The sequence below is a fragment of the Conger conger genome, chromosome 10 (assembly GCF_963514075.1).
Source record: "Conger conger chromosome 10, fConCon1.1, whole genome shotgun sequence".
Taxonomy (NCBI): Eukaryota; Metazoa; Chordata; class Actinopteri; order Anguilliformes; family Congridae; genus Conger; species Conger conger.
Window position 1 is genome coordinate 1556462 of NC_083769.1, and position 22807 is coordinate 1579268.

General features: G+C 42.3%; 1 protein-coding gene across 1 annotated transcript; it reads right to left on the reverse strand.

Moving 5' to 3' along the window:
• Window positions 1–5436: 5436 nt before the first annotated feature.
• On the reverse strand, window positions 5437–21769 carry snx21 (sorting nexin family member 21). The gene is made up of 4 exons (XM_061258169.1): window positions 21691–21769; window positions 14220–14496; window positions 7948–8111; window positions 5437–7809 (listed from the first exon to the last, which is right to left on the reverse strand). Exons 2-4 carry the CDS (start codon window positions 14479–14481, stop codon window positions 7075–7077), a joined length of 1161 nt encoding a protein of 386 aa, XP_061114153.1. The 5' UTR covers window positions 14482–14496; window positions 21691–21769; the 3' UTR covers window positions 5437–7074.
• Window positions 21770–22807: the final 1038 nt, after the last annotated feature.

A 22807-nucleotide genomic window follows, 5' to 3' on the forward strand; every position in this document is an offset into this window, starting at 1 on the left:
GATTTCCTCCCACAGTCCAAAGACAAGCAAGTTGATGGGTGTGACTCCTCATTAGGGTCTAAAGAGACTTCTGGGAAAGAAGCGGCATTTGCTGGTTCAGCACTGGACAGCTCCAGCATGGGACGTTCTGTCTGTGAAGGCCGTGATTTGCTGCTTCACCTGTTCCTGACCTGCCCTACTGACATACAACATCCCTGCAGCACGTCTATGGTCACACCCCTGCAGCACGTTGATGGTCATGTCCTTTCAACACGTCTATGGTCACGTCCCTGCAGCACGTCTATGGTCATGTCCTTTCAACACATCTATGGTCATGTCCCTGCAGCACGTCTATGGTCATGTCCTTTCAACACGTCTATGGTCACGTCTGTGAGCATTTGCATCCCTCAAGCTGCAGAAACTCTTTTCTGAAATCTCCATAAATTACCACAGATGGACATTCAGGGGTCGATTTTGAGTAATGTGTGTTAAAATGGCAAAATTGGGATCAAGTTTATGCATGTTTTACCATAGAAAATATTTCAGATTAATTCAGAATTTTACTTAAGACATAATGTACTAATTCAGGTCCTGTACACTGGGTTTCAATGCTTATCTGTATAAGTCAGATAACATTGAGGTTATCTTAAAATCAACATCCCATTCATGTTCACAAGAGGTATGCTCTTCTCCATGGCACGGATGGTGCAGTGGGTAGCACTGTTGCCTCACAGCAAGGAGGTCTTGGGTTCGAATCCCCATCGGCCGGGGCCTCTCTGTGCGGAGTTTGCATGTTCTCCCCATGTCTGCGTGGGTTTCCTCCCACAGTCCAAAGACATGCAGGTTAGGCTGATTGGAGAGTCTAAATTGCCCATAGGTATGAGTGTGTGAGTGAATGTTGTGTGTGCCCTGCGATGGACTGGCGATCTGTCCAGGGTGTATTCCTGCCTTTCGCCCAATGTATGCTGGGATAGGCTCCAGGCCCCTTGTTCAGGATAAGCGGGTTAGGATAATGGATGGAGCCCCCCTGCGACCCGGTTCAGGATAAGCGGGTTAAGATAATGGATGGAGCCCCCCTGCGACCCTGTTCAGGATAAGCCGGTTAGGATAATGGATGGATGAATGATAGTATGACATAAAGAATTGAAAGGTTATTGGTAGTTCTGTGGATCAAATTTGACTCAAACAAAGTTAATCTTTGGGTCTAGACACCCCACCAATCCAATTCTGCCCCAGGAACAATTACTTTCTTGCAGTATGTACTTGTACTCCCAATTGGAACTACATTTCTCTTGCAGAATATGGACACACACACACACACAGATAAATAGATAGAGAAAGAGAGAAATAGAGAAAGAAAACAAACAAACTTGAACATACATACCCTTTCTCTTTCTCTCTCTGTCTATTTATCTGTCTGTCTGGCTGTCTGTCTAGCTATCCCACACACATTGCTCCTCTTCATAATATTATGCCCACATACAGCATCACAGGAACCTTTTTCTGGCAGGCAAGCACATTACAATTACTTAGCTGATGCTTTGTATCCCAAGCGACAGTTGGAGCAATGTGAGAGTTATGGGCCCAGCAGCTGCACTGATGTTATTGTGGCTACACCGGTGCTTGGACCACCAACCCTGAAGGTCACCTTAGCCACGTGACCTTAGCCACCTTAGCCACTATAGCTCAGCATCATCTTAAGGGGGCGTGGCATGAATAACATCACACAAAGTCTCGCAACATTGGGATCTTTCAATAAGGCTTATTTGAGTTCTTGTCAATTTCATTCAAGTATTCAACACATTCACTGTCTATGAGGTTATTGATTATCATGACAATGATATGGAGGCGAGAGAGCACACGTATGCGCACACACACAAGGAGAAATAGACACATTAAATCAAACCTTGTGCAACCTTTGGCAAAGAGATGTTATCAAATACTTCAATTGAGCTTTGAGGATTATTATTCAGACAAATAACAGACATTTTTTGCATTACAAATGGATAAATGGTTAGCATTTATAGCGCCTTTATCCAAAGCACTGTACAATCGATGCTTCTCATTCACCCATTCATACACACACTCACACACCAACGGTGACTGGCTGCCATGCAAGGCACCAACCAGCTCATCAGGAGCATTTAGGGGTTAGGTGTCTTGCTCAGGGACACTTCAGCACACCCAGGGCGGGATCGAGCCGGCAACCCTCCGACTGCCAGTCGAGCCAATGTCATCCCTATACTCATGGTGGTACCTGTGTTTACTTAAGGTGGACTGCTTTGACTCCATATCATTTGAGAGACTTGAGAGACTTTTTTTATTTGAGAGACTCATTTTCCACTTGAATGTGTTATTTTCAGTGCAATAAGGAATGAGGAATGTGTGCTCTAATACAGTCGGTAATATATGGTTGTATGATGATTGTATGGTTATGGATGGATAATAAGTTAGTTACAGTATGAGGTAAAAAAACCCCAATTTTGGATTATTGTCTTTTGTCTTTTTGAGTTAAAACATGGGACAAATTTGACCTGCCAACACAAAAGGTGCATGCAATTTTCTAGAGGGCTAGACGTACAAAAGGTAAGATTATTGTAAATCCCTTCCTATCATTGAAAAAGGCTCACTGACATGTTGACTCACCCTCTGCCTGTGTTCATAGTCCTTAAATTCAGGTTTCAAAATATGCAGTTGACGGACTGACACTCCAAAACATTGTACAGCTGTTCAATAATTCAAGCTAATTGGTTGAAAATTGGTTCTAATTACCACAGCCAATGGTGTGTGGGGTGTCAATGTTCACAGAGAAGGGGGAGGGATATTGTTGTGGTTTGAGGGTGTTTGTTGCTACAATTCCTTTGAAATGCCAAGGCTTATAAAGAAAATCTGTAGGACTGAAGATGCCCAGCAGAGGGCCTCATTTATCAACTGTTTGTTCACATGAACATGTCCTTCATTTGGTTTCTTTTTGCAAAATATACATTTCCTAGTAAGAAACAGCATTCACCAATAACAAGCTGACACTGATTCCCATGGGTTCCTTGTCTCTTGTGACTGACAGTAAGTAAGCTGAGCAAAGCTCAATTCTTATCTACCGTGGGCACAATTCTTCTTGGAAAGCAGAACAACCCATTATTGGTTGGTAATATTCACAAAACATTCACAACAAACATGATCCTTGTAAACACAACAATTATCATCCTGTCAAGTAAAAATGACACCAATGTAGGACTACAGGAAAGCTCACTCAGTAAAAGTGCCACTCGAGCAGCAGGGTCAAACAGTGCTGACAGGCCTGCCAGACCCACGGAGGGCCACATACGCGGCTTTGCATCACTCAGGGATATGGGACGGAAACCACCAGCAGGGATATAGCATTGTTCGTTGCTCCAGCAACTCCTGCTGGCTGTCCAGGCACCTGTGGTTTACTCTCTACACATATGAGTGGGTCTCCTCCACCACCGGTCTGTGTGTGCCCTGCGGCTGTGGTGCGGCTCATGAGCATTGTTGTGCACGCTTCACAAATTGGACAATTAAAAACATAATAATAATAAAAATAATGAAATTACACAAATGCAATTATAGTTTAATATATGAATATGGATAACGGTATATTAATCTCTTAGGCCAAGGCCCATCAAAGCCCATCAAATACAAATCCACAGGATCTCAATTTCCCTTTCAAAGAAGTTATATCCTTAGATCTTTCCTCCCTGCAGGGACACAGGGGCCTGGCATCATGAACCCAACCGCAGGAAACACAGGGAGACAAGGGGGCACAGGGACAGAGTCTACGGCAGGCCAATAACTGACCAATCACCACTTTCGAATCAAGAGTTCCATGCAAACAAATTTAAAGTGATTGTAAAGATAAATCTGCAAACTACATTCAACAAAATAATAGAAATCAAATGCATTACCATATATCAACTTAATCAATGAAGGGCTAGTGTTTACTTTACTTTAGGGCTAGTATTTACTTTTCCCCTCTATTCTTATGTGGGGTGGTGTCTTTATGAAATTCAATTATATTTTTATTTTTTATTTATTTATACTATGGTTTTTTCTGTATTTGCTGTATTTTAAAATTATTTTTATTGTATTTGTTTCATAAATTTATTGATTACACATTTTTATTTGACCTTAAGTAATGTGTTGTCTCTCATGACATTGTGTCTGTGTTTATAGTATTTATTTTTCACTGCTGGAAAGTACTTTGTGCTATAAACAAAAGTTATCATTATATCAGTCATTTCCATCTATTCCTATGGGGGGATTGAATGGGTTTAATCAATTTATTACAATTTATTTTGTCCTGGGCTCAAATCCCAACTGGGGTGCCTTCGTATGTGATGTTTGAATCCCTCAACCAACCCTATCCCTCTCCCAGTCTCCCTCCATTTTGGGAGGAGTTGAGGTGGGAGACCACACCCATACAATCCTGACAATGTTGAGCCAATGAAAGTCGAAGGAGCCATTATGAGACTGAGAAACAAGAATAAAACGGTTAAGAAACTCAGCTGAACCTTAGGCTTACCAAAATTAGGACGAGAGAACTGGTGAGCTTACTAATCAGAAAAGGACTGGCAGGCCAAGACCTCCACAGCTGATGACGGAAGAATTCTCTCCATAATGAAGAAAAATCCCCATCACCTGTCCAACCAATCAGAAATACAGACGCTACGCTGCAAGAAGCAAACCACTGCTTAGCTGCAAAAACAGGATGGCCAGGTTATAGTTTGACAATAAGTACTTAAATAACCACAGTTCTGGAAAAAGGTGGACATATGAGACATACTGCTAAAGCAACAGTTGGAATTTAGCGAGTTTTTCAAAGCTGAAAATGTTTCAGTGGCCAAAATGGTCTTGAGTGGCCAAGTCAATCACCTGATCTGAACTCAACTGAGCATGCCTTTCATATGCTGAAGAGTAAACATAAGGGAACTAGTCCCTGAGACAAGTATGAGCTAAAGATGGCTGCAATACAGGCCTGGCAGAGCATCACCAGAGAAGACACCCAGCAACTGGTTATGTCCATGAATTGCAGACTTTAAGCAGTCAAAGGATATGCAACAAAATACTAAACAGGACTACTTTCATTTACATAACATTGCTGTGTTCCAGACTAGGTATAAACACTCCTGTCCATAAAATGCCCTTTAAATGTGGGTTAAAATGTGGTTAAAGTGGACATTGTCACATGTGATTAAATGTTTTATTACAAATCTCAAATTGCAAATAAAGTAGAGGCAAATAAAGAAATGATGGGTCTTTGTCCCAAACATTATAGAGGGCACTGTATTTGGTGAATGTGTAGCGGCAATTTATGGTTATTTCACTTTACAGACACTTTAAACTGAATAAATAAATTGGTCTCCAGGACAGAAAAGATTCATGTACAAACCCAAGAAGACCAAAAGCACTGATAAAAGACTCCATTCTCTTAATCTCCTGTGCATTTTTATTGACAAAATATACATCTTTGTAATTCCAAGACTCAATCCTGTTTCAGACAGTCGGAATACAGAAGTTATTTCAATACATCAAAATCCAACTCTGTTTCATCTCTGTTTAGTATGTTTGTAACGATATATAAAAGGGAAAACTTATTAAAACAAAATATTTCATAAATCCAGCAGCAGCCTAAGCAGCATAAGTACTATGTTTGAGCAGGTAATTGCACTAAACTCATCTCTGTGAGAAATACAAGCACTTGGTAAAACATGTTTTGTATACAGACATTATACAAAAAAACCAACAAATACGGAGAACACTGAGCGATAGAGAATATGTAGCGCACTGTGTGAAATAAAGTCTAACTGCAAAAGATTGTGTTATCTACCAAAAAACATGTGATCTCAACAAAAAACACCAAGAATGAAGAGCTAGAACTACCCAGCCTTGACCCAAGGGAAGGGTAGGAGGTGCTGTTGTTACTCAGCACTTTATTGATTGATTAAGGCAGTTGGTATCACAGTGATTATGATTATGTGATTATGCTGTAAAAACAGAACCAACACTGTGCTCACCTCACTTCCTGTAGTTAGAAACCATATTGTCAACTTTGGATCTACAAAATACATTTTAGATCTCCTTTCTTATAGAATAGCCCACGCCAGTCCAAGCCCAAATTGCTTGTGAGACTAATGTATATGTGCGGCCAGGTATTAGTCTGAAAGATTGTGTGAATTATTGCAGTAAAAATTGAGCCTTAGCTGGGTATACCACCCTGTAGCTAAAGAAAGTCTGCATTTAAAGAATAAAACCGCACTGCAGTTTGGTCCTGGTTTTACAACCTCTCAAACTTGACCATCTCCTTAATTGGTCGTAATTGCAAAAAGCCACTCTTGGGTTATCCCAAGATTGCACCAACTCTTGAATTTCACTAGGCAAAGGGCTCTTAACATGAAGTTAGGGCTCACAGCATTGCTTTTCCTCCGGTAGGATTAAAACAATCCCATAACACCCTTGTTTACCTGGTCTACCTGAGCACTGAGGAGTCAGTTTTCCCTTTATTCTTACGTTTCCCTCGTTTACTGTAATGAACAGTCCTCTTGCTGCAGCTCCCTTTGCATGACTCTGGGGTATGGAAATTTAAAATATTTTAAAATGCAACCTCAACTCTTTTTGTTGCCTTTTCATACAAAAGATAAAATCAATTATTCAAGCCCCAAGAATACCTTTGCACCCTACATGAGCAGAGTCTGTAAGATGGACAGAGTGTAGGACTAAAGAGCCCATATTTCCTATTTATTAAGAAGCAGATTTTCTGCCTTCATCAATTCATATTAGACCTGGGTCAAGTATGTACATTTTTTGGATTAAAATACTTTTCTATCATTTATTGAGCTTGGTTGGCTCAACTGCACCAGAAAAGATCAATCGTACACAGAAAACTATTTGAATCCAAAACAATTTCGTATTTGACCCAGGTCTGATTCATACAACAAGGTGCATTTAACTTTGTTGTTGCGGTGCACAATTGAAGACAGCAGTGTGTCTACAAGCCCTGTACAAAATGAAGAACAACAAATAAACAATTCTCTCATGGCCATCCCGAGTCTGCGACAACTGCTTATCCAGATGGTGGTTTTATGTGCTGTCACCTTTGACCCCCTCACTGTCCTCCAGGATCTCCTTCACCAGGTACTCCTTCAGGCTGGGCAGGTTGCCTGTTTCCACCCCTGCGTCCTGGATCTCCAGCAGCAGAGCCTCCCACCGCCGCTTGTCCTTGGAGATCTTCCAGGACAGGTGGACATTGGCCTGCAGGAGGGGGATGAGGAGCGGGTGGAGGTTCCTCTGCTGCAGGGCATGTTGGGAAGGGTCCAGGTCCTGCAGGGCGAGGTCGCAGTGCTCCTGGGCCTGCTCCAGCTGCTCCAGGTCCTGGAAGCAGACCACCAGGGCCAGCAGGGTGAAGAGCCAGTGAGGCCGTTGCTGGTGCTGGGACTGGCAGCCCAGTTTCTCCTGGAGCCGAAGGGCGTTTAGGAAGAAGTCCAGCGCCTCCTGGCAGCGCCCCCCCCGCAGCAGCACCTGCCCCGCCCGCAGGTCGCCCAGGTAGAAGAACTCCAGGAAGATGGGTGCATGGCGGAGTTCGGCCAGGGAGTGCAGGTGGGACAGGTACTGCTCGAAAGCCCGGCTGCGCTTGGCGATGGTCTCCGCCACAAAGTTCCTCCGCAGCTTCTTGCGGGGAAAGCACACGCCCGCCATTTCGTCCCCGTGGTGACGGCGCAGCCGGGCGTGGAGACGCTCGAAATCAGTGTAGCGGCGCGTGATGAGGGCGGGGTCCCGGTCAAACCTCCCCGACTGGATCAAATGGATGGTGTAGAGCTGCAGGATATAAGACAGGTCAACGGTAGATACAGCCGGGGAAGGGTTCAAATGCATTTATAAGCAGCAGGGGAGTGGGTAGGCTCAAATGCAAGCTCATTCACCCAGTGAGATTCCACACAGGCTGCTCATACCCACCACATATTTGGAGGAGCCTTCCAGGACCACGGCTGCGTCAGTGACCTCAAAGAGCAGCTTTTCCGGGACGCTATGGGACTGTGAGCTGCGCCAGCTCTCCCGCATCTGTGAGGTGAGCAGGGTCACACGGGCAGGAGGAGGAGGAGGGGCCAGGGGACCACCCTCTGCAGGAACACAACATAGAAGTGAAACTGTGAATGACTGCTTCGACACTGCAAGTGAAACTGTGAATGACTGCTTCGACACTGCAAGTGAAACTGTGAATGACTGCTTCGACACTGCGAGTGAAACTGAATGGACACTGTAAACATCGCTATGGAAATGCACATGGACACTGTAAATGTCACTATGGGGATGAAGTGAACTATAGAAAGTATTTAGTTGAGTTGTTCAGCATGGCTGTCAAAATCAGCTGGCATGTCTCGTTCCTGCAGTCACTCCCGCAAAACAACATATGACATTATTTTGGACTTCACACTATACATAGTTTAAAGAATACTGAACTGAATATGTTTTGGGGCGTTCCGTGTCAAAGTATATTCCTCTACGCTTCCTACTGTCTGTTTTTTTACGGAATCATTCTCTCCTCACTCACTTTTGTGGTGCAAGTTATTTATTACTGCCTACTGCAGAAGTTAAAACGCTCAGTTACAGTATGTCTGAAACATGGTTATCTCTCCGACAATGTGAAGTGTAGCCAACAGTAACACATTATTATCACCAGGTCGGCTACAACCGGACTACTTGTATGAATTACAAATCCATTGTGTATGATGTTGCGCCCATTGATATATAGTCATGGACAAAAGTATTGGCACCCCAGCAATTCTGTCAGATAATGCTCAGTTTCTCCCAGAAAATTGTTGCAATTAGAAATGTTTTTTTACCAAAAAGCTCTACTTTAGTCTCATCTGTCCACAATGGAGTTTGCCAAAACCTTTTGAGAGAACGTCTTGTGGACAGATTGCAGAATTGCCAATACTTTTGTCCATGACTGTATATATATAAAAAAATGTAAACTCTATGTACCTGTTCTACCTGTTCTCATTAGCAAGGTTATATGATATATATATATATATATATATATACAGTGGGGCAAAAAAGTATTTAGTCAGCCACCAATTGTGCAAGTTCTCCCACTTAAAAAGATGAGAGAGGCCTGTAATTTTCATCATAGGTACACTTCAACTATGAGAGACAGAATGGGGAGGATTTTTAATGAATTAATTGGTAAATTCCTCGGTAAAATAAGTATTTGGTCACCTACAAACAAGCAAGATTTCTGGCTCTCACAGACCTGTAACTTCTTCTTGAAGAGGCTCCTCTGTCCTCCACTCGTTACCTGTATTAATGGCACCTGTTTGAACTCGTTATCAGTATAAAAGACACCTGTCCACAACCTCAAACAGTCACACTCCAAACTCCACTATGGCCAAGACCAAAGAGCTGTCAAAGGACACCAGAAACAAAATTGTAGACCTGCACCAGGCTGGGAAGCCTGAATCTGCAATAGGTAAGCAGCTTGGTGTGAAGAAATCAACTGTGGGAGTAATTATTAGAAAATGGAAGACATACAAGACCACTGATAATCTCCCTCGATCTGGGGCTCCACGCAAGATCTCACCCCGTGGCCCCTGACAAAAGGCATTCACATATTACATTACATTACATTATATTATTGGCATTTGGCAGACATATCCACCAAATATAATTGCATGCAACATAAACTTCTAATTCATGCAAGTAGTCCAGTCATCATAGCCTGTGACAAAAACAGGCTATGTCACTATAGGCTACATAATTTGAGTGACACTTTGCATTGGTGGAAAAGATAACCTGGGAGAGGTTTCAGACATAAGGCAACTGAGCGTTTTAACTCAGGCAGTAATGATAACATAACTCACATGAGTGAGTGAGGAGAGAATGATCAAATTTTTGGCTACTGGCTGTGATCACTCCAAAAAACAACAGCAAATGCAGAGCGCAGAAGAGCCTATTCTTAGACACGGAACACCCAGAGAGGCTAAAATATATTCAGTACACTGATATTCTTTATAAACTATATATTGTGAAGTCCATAATCATTTTAATATTTTCAGAAATTATGGCAATTGACAGTGCGAAAACAAAAAGAAAACAAGGCGGAAAGGGCCAGGAACACCTGAACGGTCAACCAAACAGAAAATGACAGACATGAAAAAAAAACGACATGGACCATTGCCGTTTTGTGGGACGGTCTGCAAGAATGGGACATGACATCGACAGTTACAGTGCTGTAAAACTCATCGAGATACTGAGGTTTTATGCTTCAGTTCAAAATGGGAAGGGCCAGCTATACTCTACGTTCAGTTGCATGGACTGAAGTCTGGAATACAGCATCAAATTTCTATACATTGCTTGCCAGTATTTTGTGAGCAAACATTATTTAATAGCCGAATGTTATATTTCCTTTTGGCAATGGTGAGCTAGTGAACTTTTCTTCGGCGATGATTCAAGTTGGCTTAGTTGCAGCAGGCACTTTTAGGCTGCGCAAAGCATTTTTATCTCAGCAACAGGGATTATTTTTTCTCCTGTTCCCATTGTGTTTGAATTAATACATTTCTTTCTAAACTAAAAATCAATTGTCCATAGCTACATTACATTGCTAAGTTAGCCATGGTATAGGCGTGATAATACCCTATGAATGAGTCACTTATGAGGAAACAACGGCCCTCCGCTGTAGCGCGACCCTGTTGGGCAGTTATTTCCTCATAGCCGACTCATTCAGGGTATTGTCCCTTACAAATTTGGCTTTGGCGAGCTCACGTTCAGCAGAAAGATCATTACAGTTTCTCTAGCTGGGCTGTCATGGTCTTCCAACAAGGAATTTTGTAGTCAGGTTCTAATGCTATGTTAACGTTGCATCAGAATTACTGAAATGAAACCTCCGAGTTGTAATTTCAAGTAGTAGAGTAGGAAATATTGGAATTTTCTGATGGCTCTGATGTCTCCAGCCCGTCAGTAAAACTACAAGTCACATGAATACAGCAAGAGAAACTGATTCCATCACCAACTTAGCAACTTAACAAAATCATATCATCATTTTATTTTGCACCAGTTCACTCCGACATGGTTTATTATTAATTGTAGGGCTACTAGGCATAAATTCAATTGGTTTAATGTAGCAGTGAAGGTGATATCAGCGAGAAATAGAAGAAGGAGCTATTGCCAGGTAGCTATAATGATACCTGTGGATAGGTCACGTGCTGGTAAAACTGGTGTCAATAATTTAGGCTAGATATTGGATCAAGCATAACATTATCCTAGTTTGTGTGTCCTAGATGCCGATTGTGTTGATAGCAGTCAATTCTGTAGCATTAATATGGTGAATACATTTAAGATGGTTACATGGATCCATTGCTACCATCAGAGCAGGGCCACAGTGACTGCAGGTTTAACTCCAGTTCTGGAGGGCCACAGTGACTGCAGGTTTAACTCCAGTTCTGGAGGGCCACAGTGTCTGCAGGTTTAACTCCAGTTCTGGAGGGCCACGGTGACTGCAGGTATAACTCCAGTTCTGGAGGGCCACAGTGTCTGCAGGTTTAACTCCAGTTCTGGAGGGCCGCAGTGTCTGCAGGTTTAACTCCAGTCCTGGAGGGCCACAGTGACTGCAGGTTTAACTCCAGTTCTGGAGGGCCACAGTGACTGCAGGTTTAACTCCAGTTCTGGAGGGCCACAGTGTCTGCAGGTTTAACTCCAGTTCTGGAGGGCCACAGTGTCTGCAGGTTTAACTCCAGTTCTGGAGGGCCACAGTGTCTGCAGGTTTAAGTCCAGTTCTGGAGGGCCACAGTGACTGCAGGTTTTCCTGATTGAGTATCAAACCCAAACCTTGGAAATGAGGATGCTGGGCCTGGAATGCACCAGAAACCAACACACTGTGGCCCCCTAGCATTTTAACATAACATGACATAATATGAGAACAGGCATTCAGCCCAGCTATGCTGGCCTTTTCAGACCAAAGTGGTTAGTTTACCTAAAATCCATCCGCTTATCCTGAAAGGGGCGCCGGGGGGCTGGAGCCTATCCCAGCATACATTGGGCGAAAGGCAGGAATCAACAAGTCGCCTGTCCATCGCAGGGCACACACACCATTTATTCACACACCTACCCATGGGCAATTTAGACTCTCCAATCACTGTGGGAGGAAACCGGAGTACCCGGAGGAAACCCACTCAAACACGGGGAGAACATGCAAACTCCACACAGAGACGCCCCGGCCGACCGAGATTCGAACCCAGGACCTCCTTTCTGTGAGGCGGCAGTGCTACCCACTGCACCATCCATGCCGCCCATGCTTAGTTTACCTAAAAGCTGAATGGTATACAGTGGTGTGAAAAAGTGTTTGCCCCCTTCCTGATTTCTTATTTTTTTGCATGTTTGTCACACTTAAATGTTTCAGATCATCAAACAAATTTAAATATTAGTCAAAGACAACACAAGTAAACACAAAATGCAGTTTTTAAATGAAGGTTTTTATTATTAAAAACCCCCCTGTTAAAACATAACTTAACTGTGGTTTATCAAACCTGAGTTCAATTTCTCTAGCCACACCCAGGCCTGATTACTGCCACACCTGTTCTCAATCAAGAAATCACTTAAATAGGACCTGCCTGACAAAGTGAAGTACACCAAATGATCCTCAAAAGCTAGACATCATGCCGAGATCTAAAGAAATTCAGAAACAAATGAGAAAGAAAGTAATTGAGATCTATCAGTCTGTAAACGGTTATAAAGCCATTTCTAAAGCCTTGGGACTCCAGCGAACCACAGTGAGAGCCATTATCCACGGGGGCGACATGGCTTGGGCAGTAAGAGCCGTCGTCTGGCAGTCGGAGGGTTGCCGGTTCGATCCCCCGCCCGGGCTGTGTCGAAGTGTCCCTGAGCAAGACACCTAACCCCCAAATGCTCCTGATGAACTGGTTGGGGCCTTGCATGGCAGCCAATTGCCGTCGGTGTATGAATGGGTGAATGGAGAAGTATCAATTGTACAGCGCTTTGGATAAAGGCGCTATATAAATGCCTGCCATTTACCATTTACCATTACAAATGGCGAAAAACATGGAACAGTGGTGAACCTTCCCAGGAGTGGCCGGCCGACCAAAATTACCCCAAGAGCGCAGCGACGACTCATCCAAGAGGTCACAAAAGACCCCACAACAACATCCAAAGAACTGCAGGCCTCACTTGCCTCAGTTAAGGTCAGTGTTCATGACTCCACCATAAGAAAGAGACTGGGCAAAAATGGCCTGTATGGCAGAGTTCCAAGACGAAAACAACTGCTGAGCAAAAAGAACATGAAGGCTCGTCTCAATTTTGCCAGAAAACATCTTGATGATCCCCAAGACTTTTGGGAAAATACTCTGTGGTCTTACGAGACAAAAGTTGAACTTTTTGGAAGGTGTGTGTCCCATTACATCTGGCGTTAAAGTAACACCGCATTTCAGAAAAAGAACATCATACCAACAGTAAAATATGGTGGTGGTAGTGTGATGGTCTGGGGCTGTTTTGCTGCTTCAGGACCTAGAAGACTTGCTGTGATAAATGGAACCATGAATTCTGCTGTCTACCAAAAAATCCTGAAAGAGAATGTCCGGCCATCTGTTCGTGACCTCAAGCTGAAACGAACTTGGGTTCTGCAGCAGGACAATGATCCAAAACACATCAGCAAGTCCACCTCTGAATGGCTGAAGAAAAACAAAATGAAGACTTTGGAGTGGCCTAGTCAAAGTCCTGACCTGAATCCTATTGAGATGCTGTGGCATGACCTTAAAAAGGCGGTTCATGCTCGAAAACCCTCCAATGTGGCTGAATTACAACAATTCTGCAAAGATGAGTGGGCCAAAATTCCTCCACAGCGCTGTAAGAGACTCATTGCAAGTTATCGCAAACGCTTGATTGCAGTTGTTGCTGCTAAAGGTGGCCCAACCAGTTATTAGGTTTAGGGGGCAATCACTTTTTCACACAGGGCCATGTAGGTTTGGATTTTTTTTCTCCCTTAATAATAAAAACCTTCATTTAAAAACTGCATTTTGTGTTTACTTGTGTTGTCTTTGACTAATACTAAAATTTGTTTGACGATCTGAAACATTAAGTGTGACAAACATGAAAAGTTTTCAGGGGTTTGATCTGAAGTAAATTACATATTCAATGAAAATATTTTGGAAAAGGTAAATTTTGAAAAAGAGGTTCACCATCACACGCACTCAACTTTAAGCTGCTGAAGTAAAAGTTACCTGTGCTGCAGGACCCATTCTCCATGGACTCTGCCAGGTAGTCCGAGTCGCTGTCGGGGCCAGAGGCCTCCCCGGTGTCCTCGAGGTCCAGCGTCCTCTCGCCCTCAAAGCTGAGCGTGCCACTGAGGCGCGCTGAGACGCACTCCGTGTCGTCCTCCAGCTCCGAGCTTTCGGGGAACTCCTCCGCCCCCCCAAGCCCTGGCAAGGTGGCCCCTTCCTTGAACAGGGTACGACGCAGTCTGTCCAAGAGCTTAGACGCCATCCCACCAGCGCACCACTGAAAAAACAGCAATGAAGAAACTTAACAACATTTACAGAGGTGCACCACTGAAACAACACACCATTTGCACCTGCACATCACTGAAAAAACATAGCATAATTTACACCAGCACACCACTGAAAAAACACAGCATGTGTAGATACCGCATAGTGGAAAGCGAAGTTCAGTTTGCCGTTAGTTTGAATTTGCTTGTCATCAAATAAACACGGATGAAGAAACGCCATAGAATAAGTAAACTAACATCAAGAGATTCAAAACACACAAAAATATTTGACAACTGTAGCATTCAATTAGCCTACTGTAGCATTCAATTCCATGCGGTGTTTGCATTCTTAACCCTCTGAAATGGCCGCCGATTGTTTGTGGACAGCGTATTGTAATATTTAGTGCAACATTTGTCCAGCGATATATTGCTTTGTTTATTTGTAGACACAGCATATTGGAAAGCTATGTTCAGTTTGCCGATAGTTTGAATTTGCGTGTCAATGAATAAACACGGATCTTCTGTGAATCTTAAGAAACAACATAACATTACAATAAACCATAAGTCAACCAACAGCAACAGAAATTATTTGATAACTCTAATACTGTAGCATTCAATTCCCTGTGGTGTTTGCATTTTAAAATTGCCAGATTGTTTGCCCAAACTACTGAAGCTTGTTGATTGCCAGTCTAGAATAGTTTAGAACCACAATAATATGCCTAGTGATGAATGTGCATTTATTTTAAATTGAGCTTACCATTTCACCTTCAGAAATCAGGTTATTGGTTATCAATTTTTTGTAACCGTTTACAAATCCGTTTCGGTTAACCATTTAACCATTCACATGCCTATTATGGACTAAGGCGCCCTATATAAAACTCATAGAAAGCATTTCAACAGTCATGTGACTTGAATATGAATAGGTCATATGATCCCTTATCCGTCTGTTAAGGGAGATGTAATGTGCAGGTTGCATCCGCCCACAAGGGGTAAACTTAACTAGGTTTAAAACTGATTAATATATTGCCCTAAATGAAATCACCCCTCCTGGTTACAGTCATACTCACGTTCCCTCTCTAATGGGTTGTGGAGGTGGTGTTGCTGCTATATACAATTCATCTTGATGCTTCTTTGAAATTCGGCTTCAAAATGTAACTTTTTTGAAGTGCTTGTTCTCAGTTTTAAACATCAGGACGAAAAAGCAGTCAGTTTTGTCCTTGTAATTGTATACAGGCCACCAGGGCCATACAGTGGTTTCTTACTTGAGTTTGCCGATTTCCTTTCCAGCCTCATTGTAAACTCAGATAAAGTAGTAGTAATATTCATATGGATTGTGAAGATCAGCATTCTTGTATATCATTAAATCTATTGGTTTTGATCAGCATATAATATAAATCTACACATTCCAATAACCATACTCTTGATCTGGTCTTAACTTATGATACAGAAATAGCAAGTATAGCAGTCATGCCTAAAAATCCTGTGATGTCAGACCATTATTTAATTACTTTCCAACTTTCACAAGTCATGTGTAACCAGATCTTACTTTCTACTTTAGCCCTAAGTTTTCCTCCAGGACTGCAAATGCTTTTATTAATGAGCTCCCTGGCTCAATTGTATACTGTGGGGAAGATATTAGCACCGTAAAATTTGAATAACATGTCTAACTACAAGCCTCTTGAACCTCCTGTTCCTTTCTAAAATACTAGAAAGGGCCATTTCAAAACAATTTTGTTCATTTTTGCACATATATTGGACGTTTTTCAATCTGGTTTTAGGCCCTTCCACAGCACTGAAGCAGACCTGGTCAAAGTACTCAGTGACCTACTCCTGGCTCCTGATAGGGGCTGGATCTCTGTGCTTGTACATCTCTCTGTGGCGTCACCAGCATTGGGCTTCCAGGGCTTCATCCCTGAACCTTGGAGTGTTCTCGCTGCGTGCAGAGCAGTCAGAACTTCCCGACTGACTGATACAAACATAAGCACCAATTTCGTCCACACTATGATTGACATTTCGGACAGCCAATGAAAGTGTAACCGTGGGCGGACTGTCTGAGCCTTATAACGTTTCTCCCGGTTTCTCCACAATTAAAGCAACGGAACGGTTTAATTATTCAAGCAGACTCAACTCCAGATGTTATGCTGCGTTCCATTTACCATCGGAGGTCAGAATTTCCAAGTTTAAATTTCCAACTTCCAACCTCCAGGCGTTCCAGGTGTACGACGCCAAACGTAAACAAAAAACATGGCTGATCATGAAAAACTGGTGGTGTTTATGACCCGCATTCTGCACTGACCCAATGACAGAAATTATACCTATATACAGTTGAGGCCAAAATTATTCGCCCCCCTTGTGAAATCAGACAAAACCTTTGATTTCTCCATGGAAATGACCATTAACAACAAGTGTTTATAGTTTGTTTGTTTCCAAAATATCAAAGACAAAATGCCCACTAAGGTTGATTAGAATATTTTATTGATGCACTGAATTGAAACAAGAAAAGGCAGAAATGACACAGCCAAAATGATTAGCCCCCTGGCCATTAATAGTCAATAGTGTACCCTTTCTGGGCCACAACTGACAACAACAAAGCGTGGTTTCCGAGCATGGACATTCACTTTGAGCACCCGCCACAGATTCTCAATAGGATTGAGATCTGGGCTCTGTGCGGGCCACTCCAACTGTTGGACCAATTTTGAGGTATGCTTTGGATCATTGTCTTGTTGGAAGACCCAGCGATGACCTAAGTCTAGATTAAGAGAAGATTTCTTCATATTATCTCTCAAAACGTCAATATAATTTTCTTTTTTCATGATGCCATGCACCCGAACAAGGCTCCCTGTGCCTGAGGCTGTACAGCATGTTTAACTGTGGGAACTGTGTTCTGAGGGTTGAAGGCCTCGCCCTTTCTTCGCCAAACATAAGCAACATCCATGTGCCCAAACAGTTCCAGTTTAGTCTCATCAGACCAAAGGACAGACTTCCAAAACTCATCTTTACCTTTCAAATGTTCACGGGCAAACCTCAGTCTGGCTCTGATGTGCCGCTCTTTGAGTAAAGGGGGTCTTCTGGGACGATGGCCCTGAAGCCCACCACGATGAAGAGCCCTCATAACTGTGTTCCTAGAAACATTAACTCCAGAAGAGGCCAGGTCAGCAACAATCATCTTGCCAGATGTCCGGGGCTTCTTGTTGACATCTCTGACTATTTTCCTCTCCAGAGTTCTTAAAATCTTGCGCTTTCAACCACGCCCAGGTTTGTTCCTCAAAGAATTTGTCACCTTATACTTAGCAATGATGCAACATACAGCTGTTCTAGACACTGTAAAACACTTGGAAATGGCAGTATAGCCTTCCCCCTTATTATGAGCCTCCACTAAGAGTAGTAAGAGTAAGAGTAGTCCCTCTCAATGTGTTCAAGTGCCCCGTTCTTTGGAGTCCCTTAAGTAAAGCTCAATGTTGATTGAATGCTCAGGTGTTGTTGGGAAGCTAATTGACTGCACAGGTGTGGTTTGAAAGCTAATTGGTTGATTGTATGTGTTTTGAAAGCAAAAATGCACATGGGGGCTAATATTTTTGACCACCTCATTTTTCACTATATTTGATATAAAGCAAGCCTAAAAATGTATTTTACATTCCAAAATGTACCAAAAGTTACAAAATAGCACTGGTGAATGTTTGATTACATCAAGTTTTAGCAATAATGCAAGCATTGGGCAGAATTTTAGGAAAATGTTCATAATTCCTGGGGGGCTAATAATTTTGGCCTCAACTGTAACTGTGCTCCGGTCCAGCTACATTAGTAGCTAATCTGCAAAAGTCAGTAAATTGATTTCCAAATGGTTTCACATGTTCTTTTGTATTTTTTGCACCTTTGTGCAGAGAAGATAACTTTGCCCTAACCAGCTAATGACATTGGCAACATCAATGTTGATGGTTTACTATTTACGATGTGTGCCTCCATGGGTGCTGCCATTGGTGTGTGATGTCAGACAACTGCTTCTCCTGAAGTCTGTGTAGATGGATTTGCCCCGAGTTCACATGTAGGAATTGTGACTGAGTGACGTTCTATTTTCCTAGTAGGAGATCGGAAAAAACTAGACTGCCGAGTTTGGAATGCAGCAATGGCTACGATATTGATATGATATTGTGATCTTGACAACGGTGATGATTGAAGTAGGTGCTTCGTTACACTGACAAGCTACGTTTAAAAAACATATATAAGACAGTGTAAGTATATAAAGTAAGTGTCAATTGTGAGAGGCTAAGTTAATTAACGTTACTTTTCAAAGACAGACTGAGGCTAACCTAGGGTATAGTTAGCGTTGTCTGTTGCAGCTAGCTAATGCTAGGTGCTAACTTTACAGCATTTTACTTAGCTAGCTATGTAACTAATGTTAACATTATCTATGTAATGTATTTAACTATGTGAGGTTAGAAAAATGGTGACCGTTGTGAACCACTGCTGTGGATTGTGCAAGCCCTAAATAGCAATATCAATTTAACTACTACATTACTACAACTACTACAAGTAGATATGTCTCAATTAGTTTGATGGGCAATCTATGAGATTCTTCGAGTTTATATAGCCTACATTTTATGGCTGTTAAAACATATGGTTAAGAAAAACAATTTGGTAAAAATATAAATAGGTAATTAGGTTTTTGTCCACCCACTAGGTGGCTGTGTATGCACCCAAAGTCCAGACCGGCGAATCTGGGTACTCTGAAGCACTTTGAAGTACATGTACAAGTACAACATTGCGGGAATATATTTTACCTAAATTAGCTATATCTTTTGACAACAAAATCCTATTTTTCTTTATATGTCCGATAAGCTGAAATTATTCTGAGCATTTCCATACGAAGTTGACCTTTTTACGATGAGTAGATTTGAGAACGAAAGCTTTGTTTGATACTCGCGCCAGTCCCCATCTGCACCTGCGCCAAATCCGGCGGTACAGTGACGTAACGTTAAATCACTTCAACTCATTCTCACCAGATTAACCGAGACAGACTGACAGTAGTGGATAAATGGATGGATAGATAGATAGATAGATAGATAGATAGATAGATAGATCGATAGAAAAAATGCTACAGCAAGCTTTATTCATCTAGTTGGATAGTGGTCAAAAACTACCACGGTGTGGAGGAATTACTTAATACACTATTGATTTTATTTATTGTTCCAATACATACAGTAGATTTGCATAAAATGCATACAATGACCCCCTCCCCCCATCAGTCTACACTCAATAACTTATAATGACGAAGCGGAAACTTGTTTCTAGAAGTTATTGCTAATTTATTAAAAACCCAAAACTGAAATCTCTCCTTCACATAAGTATTCAGACCCTTTGCTGTGACACTCCAAATTGTGGTCAGGTGCATCCTGTTTAATTATCCTTGAGATGTCTAGAACTGGATTGGAGTCCACTTGTGGCAAACTGAATTGATTGGATATAGGTTAGAAAGGCACATATAAGGTCCCACAATTCACACTGCATGTCAGGACAAAAACCAAGCCATGACGTCCAAGGAACTCTCTGAGTTGTGGCAAAGCACAGATCAGAGCAAGGGCATACATTTTTAAAGTTTTGAGTGTTCCCAGGAGCACAGTGGCCTCAATAATTGTGAAATGGAAGATGTTTGGAACCACCACCAGACAGACAGCGGAGAGAGAGACAGATAGAGACAGACAGCGGAGCGAGAGACAGACAGCTGAGAGAGAGACAGACAGCGGAGAGAGAGACAGACAGCTGAGAGAGAGACAGACAGCTGAGAGAGAGACAGACAGCGGAGCGAGAGACAGACAGCTGAGAGAGAGACAGACAGCGGGGGACGAGGCAGCCGAAGCTAACAGACGGAGAGCCTTTGGTTAAAAACTGTAAGATTGTATTTCTTCATCAAAATCAAAAACCTTGTCCACTGTCCAAGTTGGCGAAAGAGCTGCCTGCTATATCCTTTAGGCTCGCCAAATTAGGTTACGTAATATCTGTATGCTAATATTACCATATTTTTGTGGAAGAGTCGTGTGATTGCCTGGATGGGTGGCTGTCCATAAAAAAACAGTATCTGGTGAACTTAGCGGTCAGGCTGGAAACACAGGCTGGACATTCAAGACAAACACCTCACTGGATGCGTTTGCCCTTCACAGTTTCGCCCAATATTTAGGCAATGGCTACACTAATGGTGACTTAAAAAAGGCATACACACAGAATTTAAGAATTTAATCCAGACTGGGGTGATGGTCACTTTTTAGCACGACAATGACCTGAAGCATACAGCCAAGACAATGCTGGAGTGGGTTTGTCTCTGACTTGGAGTGGCCCAACCAAAACCCTGACTTAACCCCATAGAACAACTGTGGAGAGACCTGAAGATGGCAGTGCACTGACTCTTCCCATCCAATCTGATGGAGCTTGAGAGGATCTGCCAGGAAGAATGCCATAAACTGTCCAAATCCAGGTATGCAAAGCTTGTAGAGACTTAGCCAAAAGACTCAAAGCTGTAATTGCTGCCAAAAGGAGCTTTTACGAAGTACTGAAATGACTGAAAATATCTTAACATGTCTCACTTTGTCATTATAGGTTATTAAGTGTAGATTGATGGGCAAAGATAGCAATTTTATCCATTTCAAATTAAATCTCCAACACAATAAACTGCAAAAAGTGAAGGGGTCTGAATACTTTCTGAAGCCACTGTATGTGGGAGGGGTGAACAGAGGTTCGGCTAAGAGGTTACGCGTTAATTAACCCCGCCAAATTCTGCCCGAGCTTAACCACAGCCTTTTTGAATACTCATCCACGCGGCGGTCTACAAGAAAATCCGTTCAAAGGACTCTTTGGGCTACATGTCTTTACAGCTAGCGAGATCACAAGGTAGCTGCTGGTTATAAAGGGTGAACGAAAGAACATTACAGAAAACAACTCGGTCATTTGTGAAGATTTTCCAAGTATAGCCTAATGTGGAATCTTTGTATAGCTAAATGACTATTGTAACTTAAGATATACACTCAAACAACACATCGTTATGCTACAACAAGCTATGTCAGAGGCAAATGGCTGCAAATAGTTTTCCAGTTCAGTGTGGACATCCAAGTAAACCAGCGTTAGACACTTGAGGCCACTGCATGCATTAGGAAAACAAAATATCAGATCTGGTCGCATAGAAAAACAGTAGCATACGGCGTAAATAAAACTAAACTTACTCGTATGATTACAAGTTCTGTGGCGCGGGTGATCGGTAAACTGTTTTGGGTGTTACTCCAAACTAACTTTCAACTGTCGGGAATAGGGGTTGGATTTCAGTGGAGGAGTGCAGTCAGTTTTACCGTAATGATTGTAGTCGTTAGTGTGCCACAACCTTTGACGTTTGACAAGGGCTTTTCCCATTTAACTTAAAGAAACAAGTTCAACTACCCAACATCCAACAGAAAGCGAAATCACATTTTTGCATTGCAGTCCTGCTGCCAATATATTTTTCATATTTAAATGTTTTACACGTCTAAAGGGTTAATCGCATATACATGACGTGACTTCCAGAGGAAAAGTACAGTCGCACAGCATCGCGTACTGTAGCTGTCGTGATACGTCACGTTCACACATTGAATGCAGATCAACATGGCGCAACATAAAGCGATGACCAGCCTAGTATATAATTGCAATAGCCAGGGTGAGCCTTTGATTGGTATCACTGCACACTTTGGTAAAAGTGTTCGCATGGGCTTTTCAGTGAAGCTATATTGCGTTCGCTTTCTGCGTTTTCAGAAGACGTAGGAAAAGTAGAATATTCCACGGATATAGAATTACAGTATGTGCATGTATTTAGACCATCTTTTACCGGCGTATTCAAATAGTTGTATAGGCCAGTATTGCATGTTAGTTACCGATAAACGTTACATGGTAATTCCTCCTGAAAAAAGTGCGGCTTTCTTGGAAAAGTGTTGCTTGCCTAGCTACTGTTTACAAGATAGCTGGTTTGCTCAACGCAGCATTAAAGGTTATCTTAACGTTAGGCTATATACACTTATTGGGAAACCTATGACAAAACAACAATGACAAAACGCGTCGCTGCACTATCAGTGTTTTTAGTGTAATTGCGCATATACGGTGGCTTCAGAAAGTATTCAGGTCCCTTCACGTTTTTCATACATTATTTTGAATTGATACATTTTTGCCCATCGATCTACACCCAATAACCCACCATGATTACATAAGTATTCAGACCCTTAATTCAGTACTTTGTAGAAGCCACATTGGCAGCAATTACAGCTCCGAGTCTTCCTGGGTAAGTTTCTACAAGTTTTGCACACCTGGATTTGGGTA

Coding starts and splice junctions, on each gene's coding strand:
- snx21 (XM_061258169.1), bottom strand. CDS start 14,481: ATGGCGTCTAAGCTCTTGGACAGACTGCGTCGTACCCTGTTCAAGGAA. Junction 8,112..14,219: donor GAATGGGTCCTGCAGCACAG/GTAACTTTTACT, acceptor GTGTTCCTGCAG/AGGGTGGTCCCCTGGCCCCT. Junction 7,810..7,947: donor AAGGCTCCTCCAAATATGTG/GTGGGTATGAGC, acceptor TATATCCTGCAG/CTCTACACCATCCATTTGAT.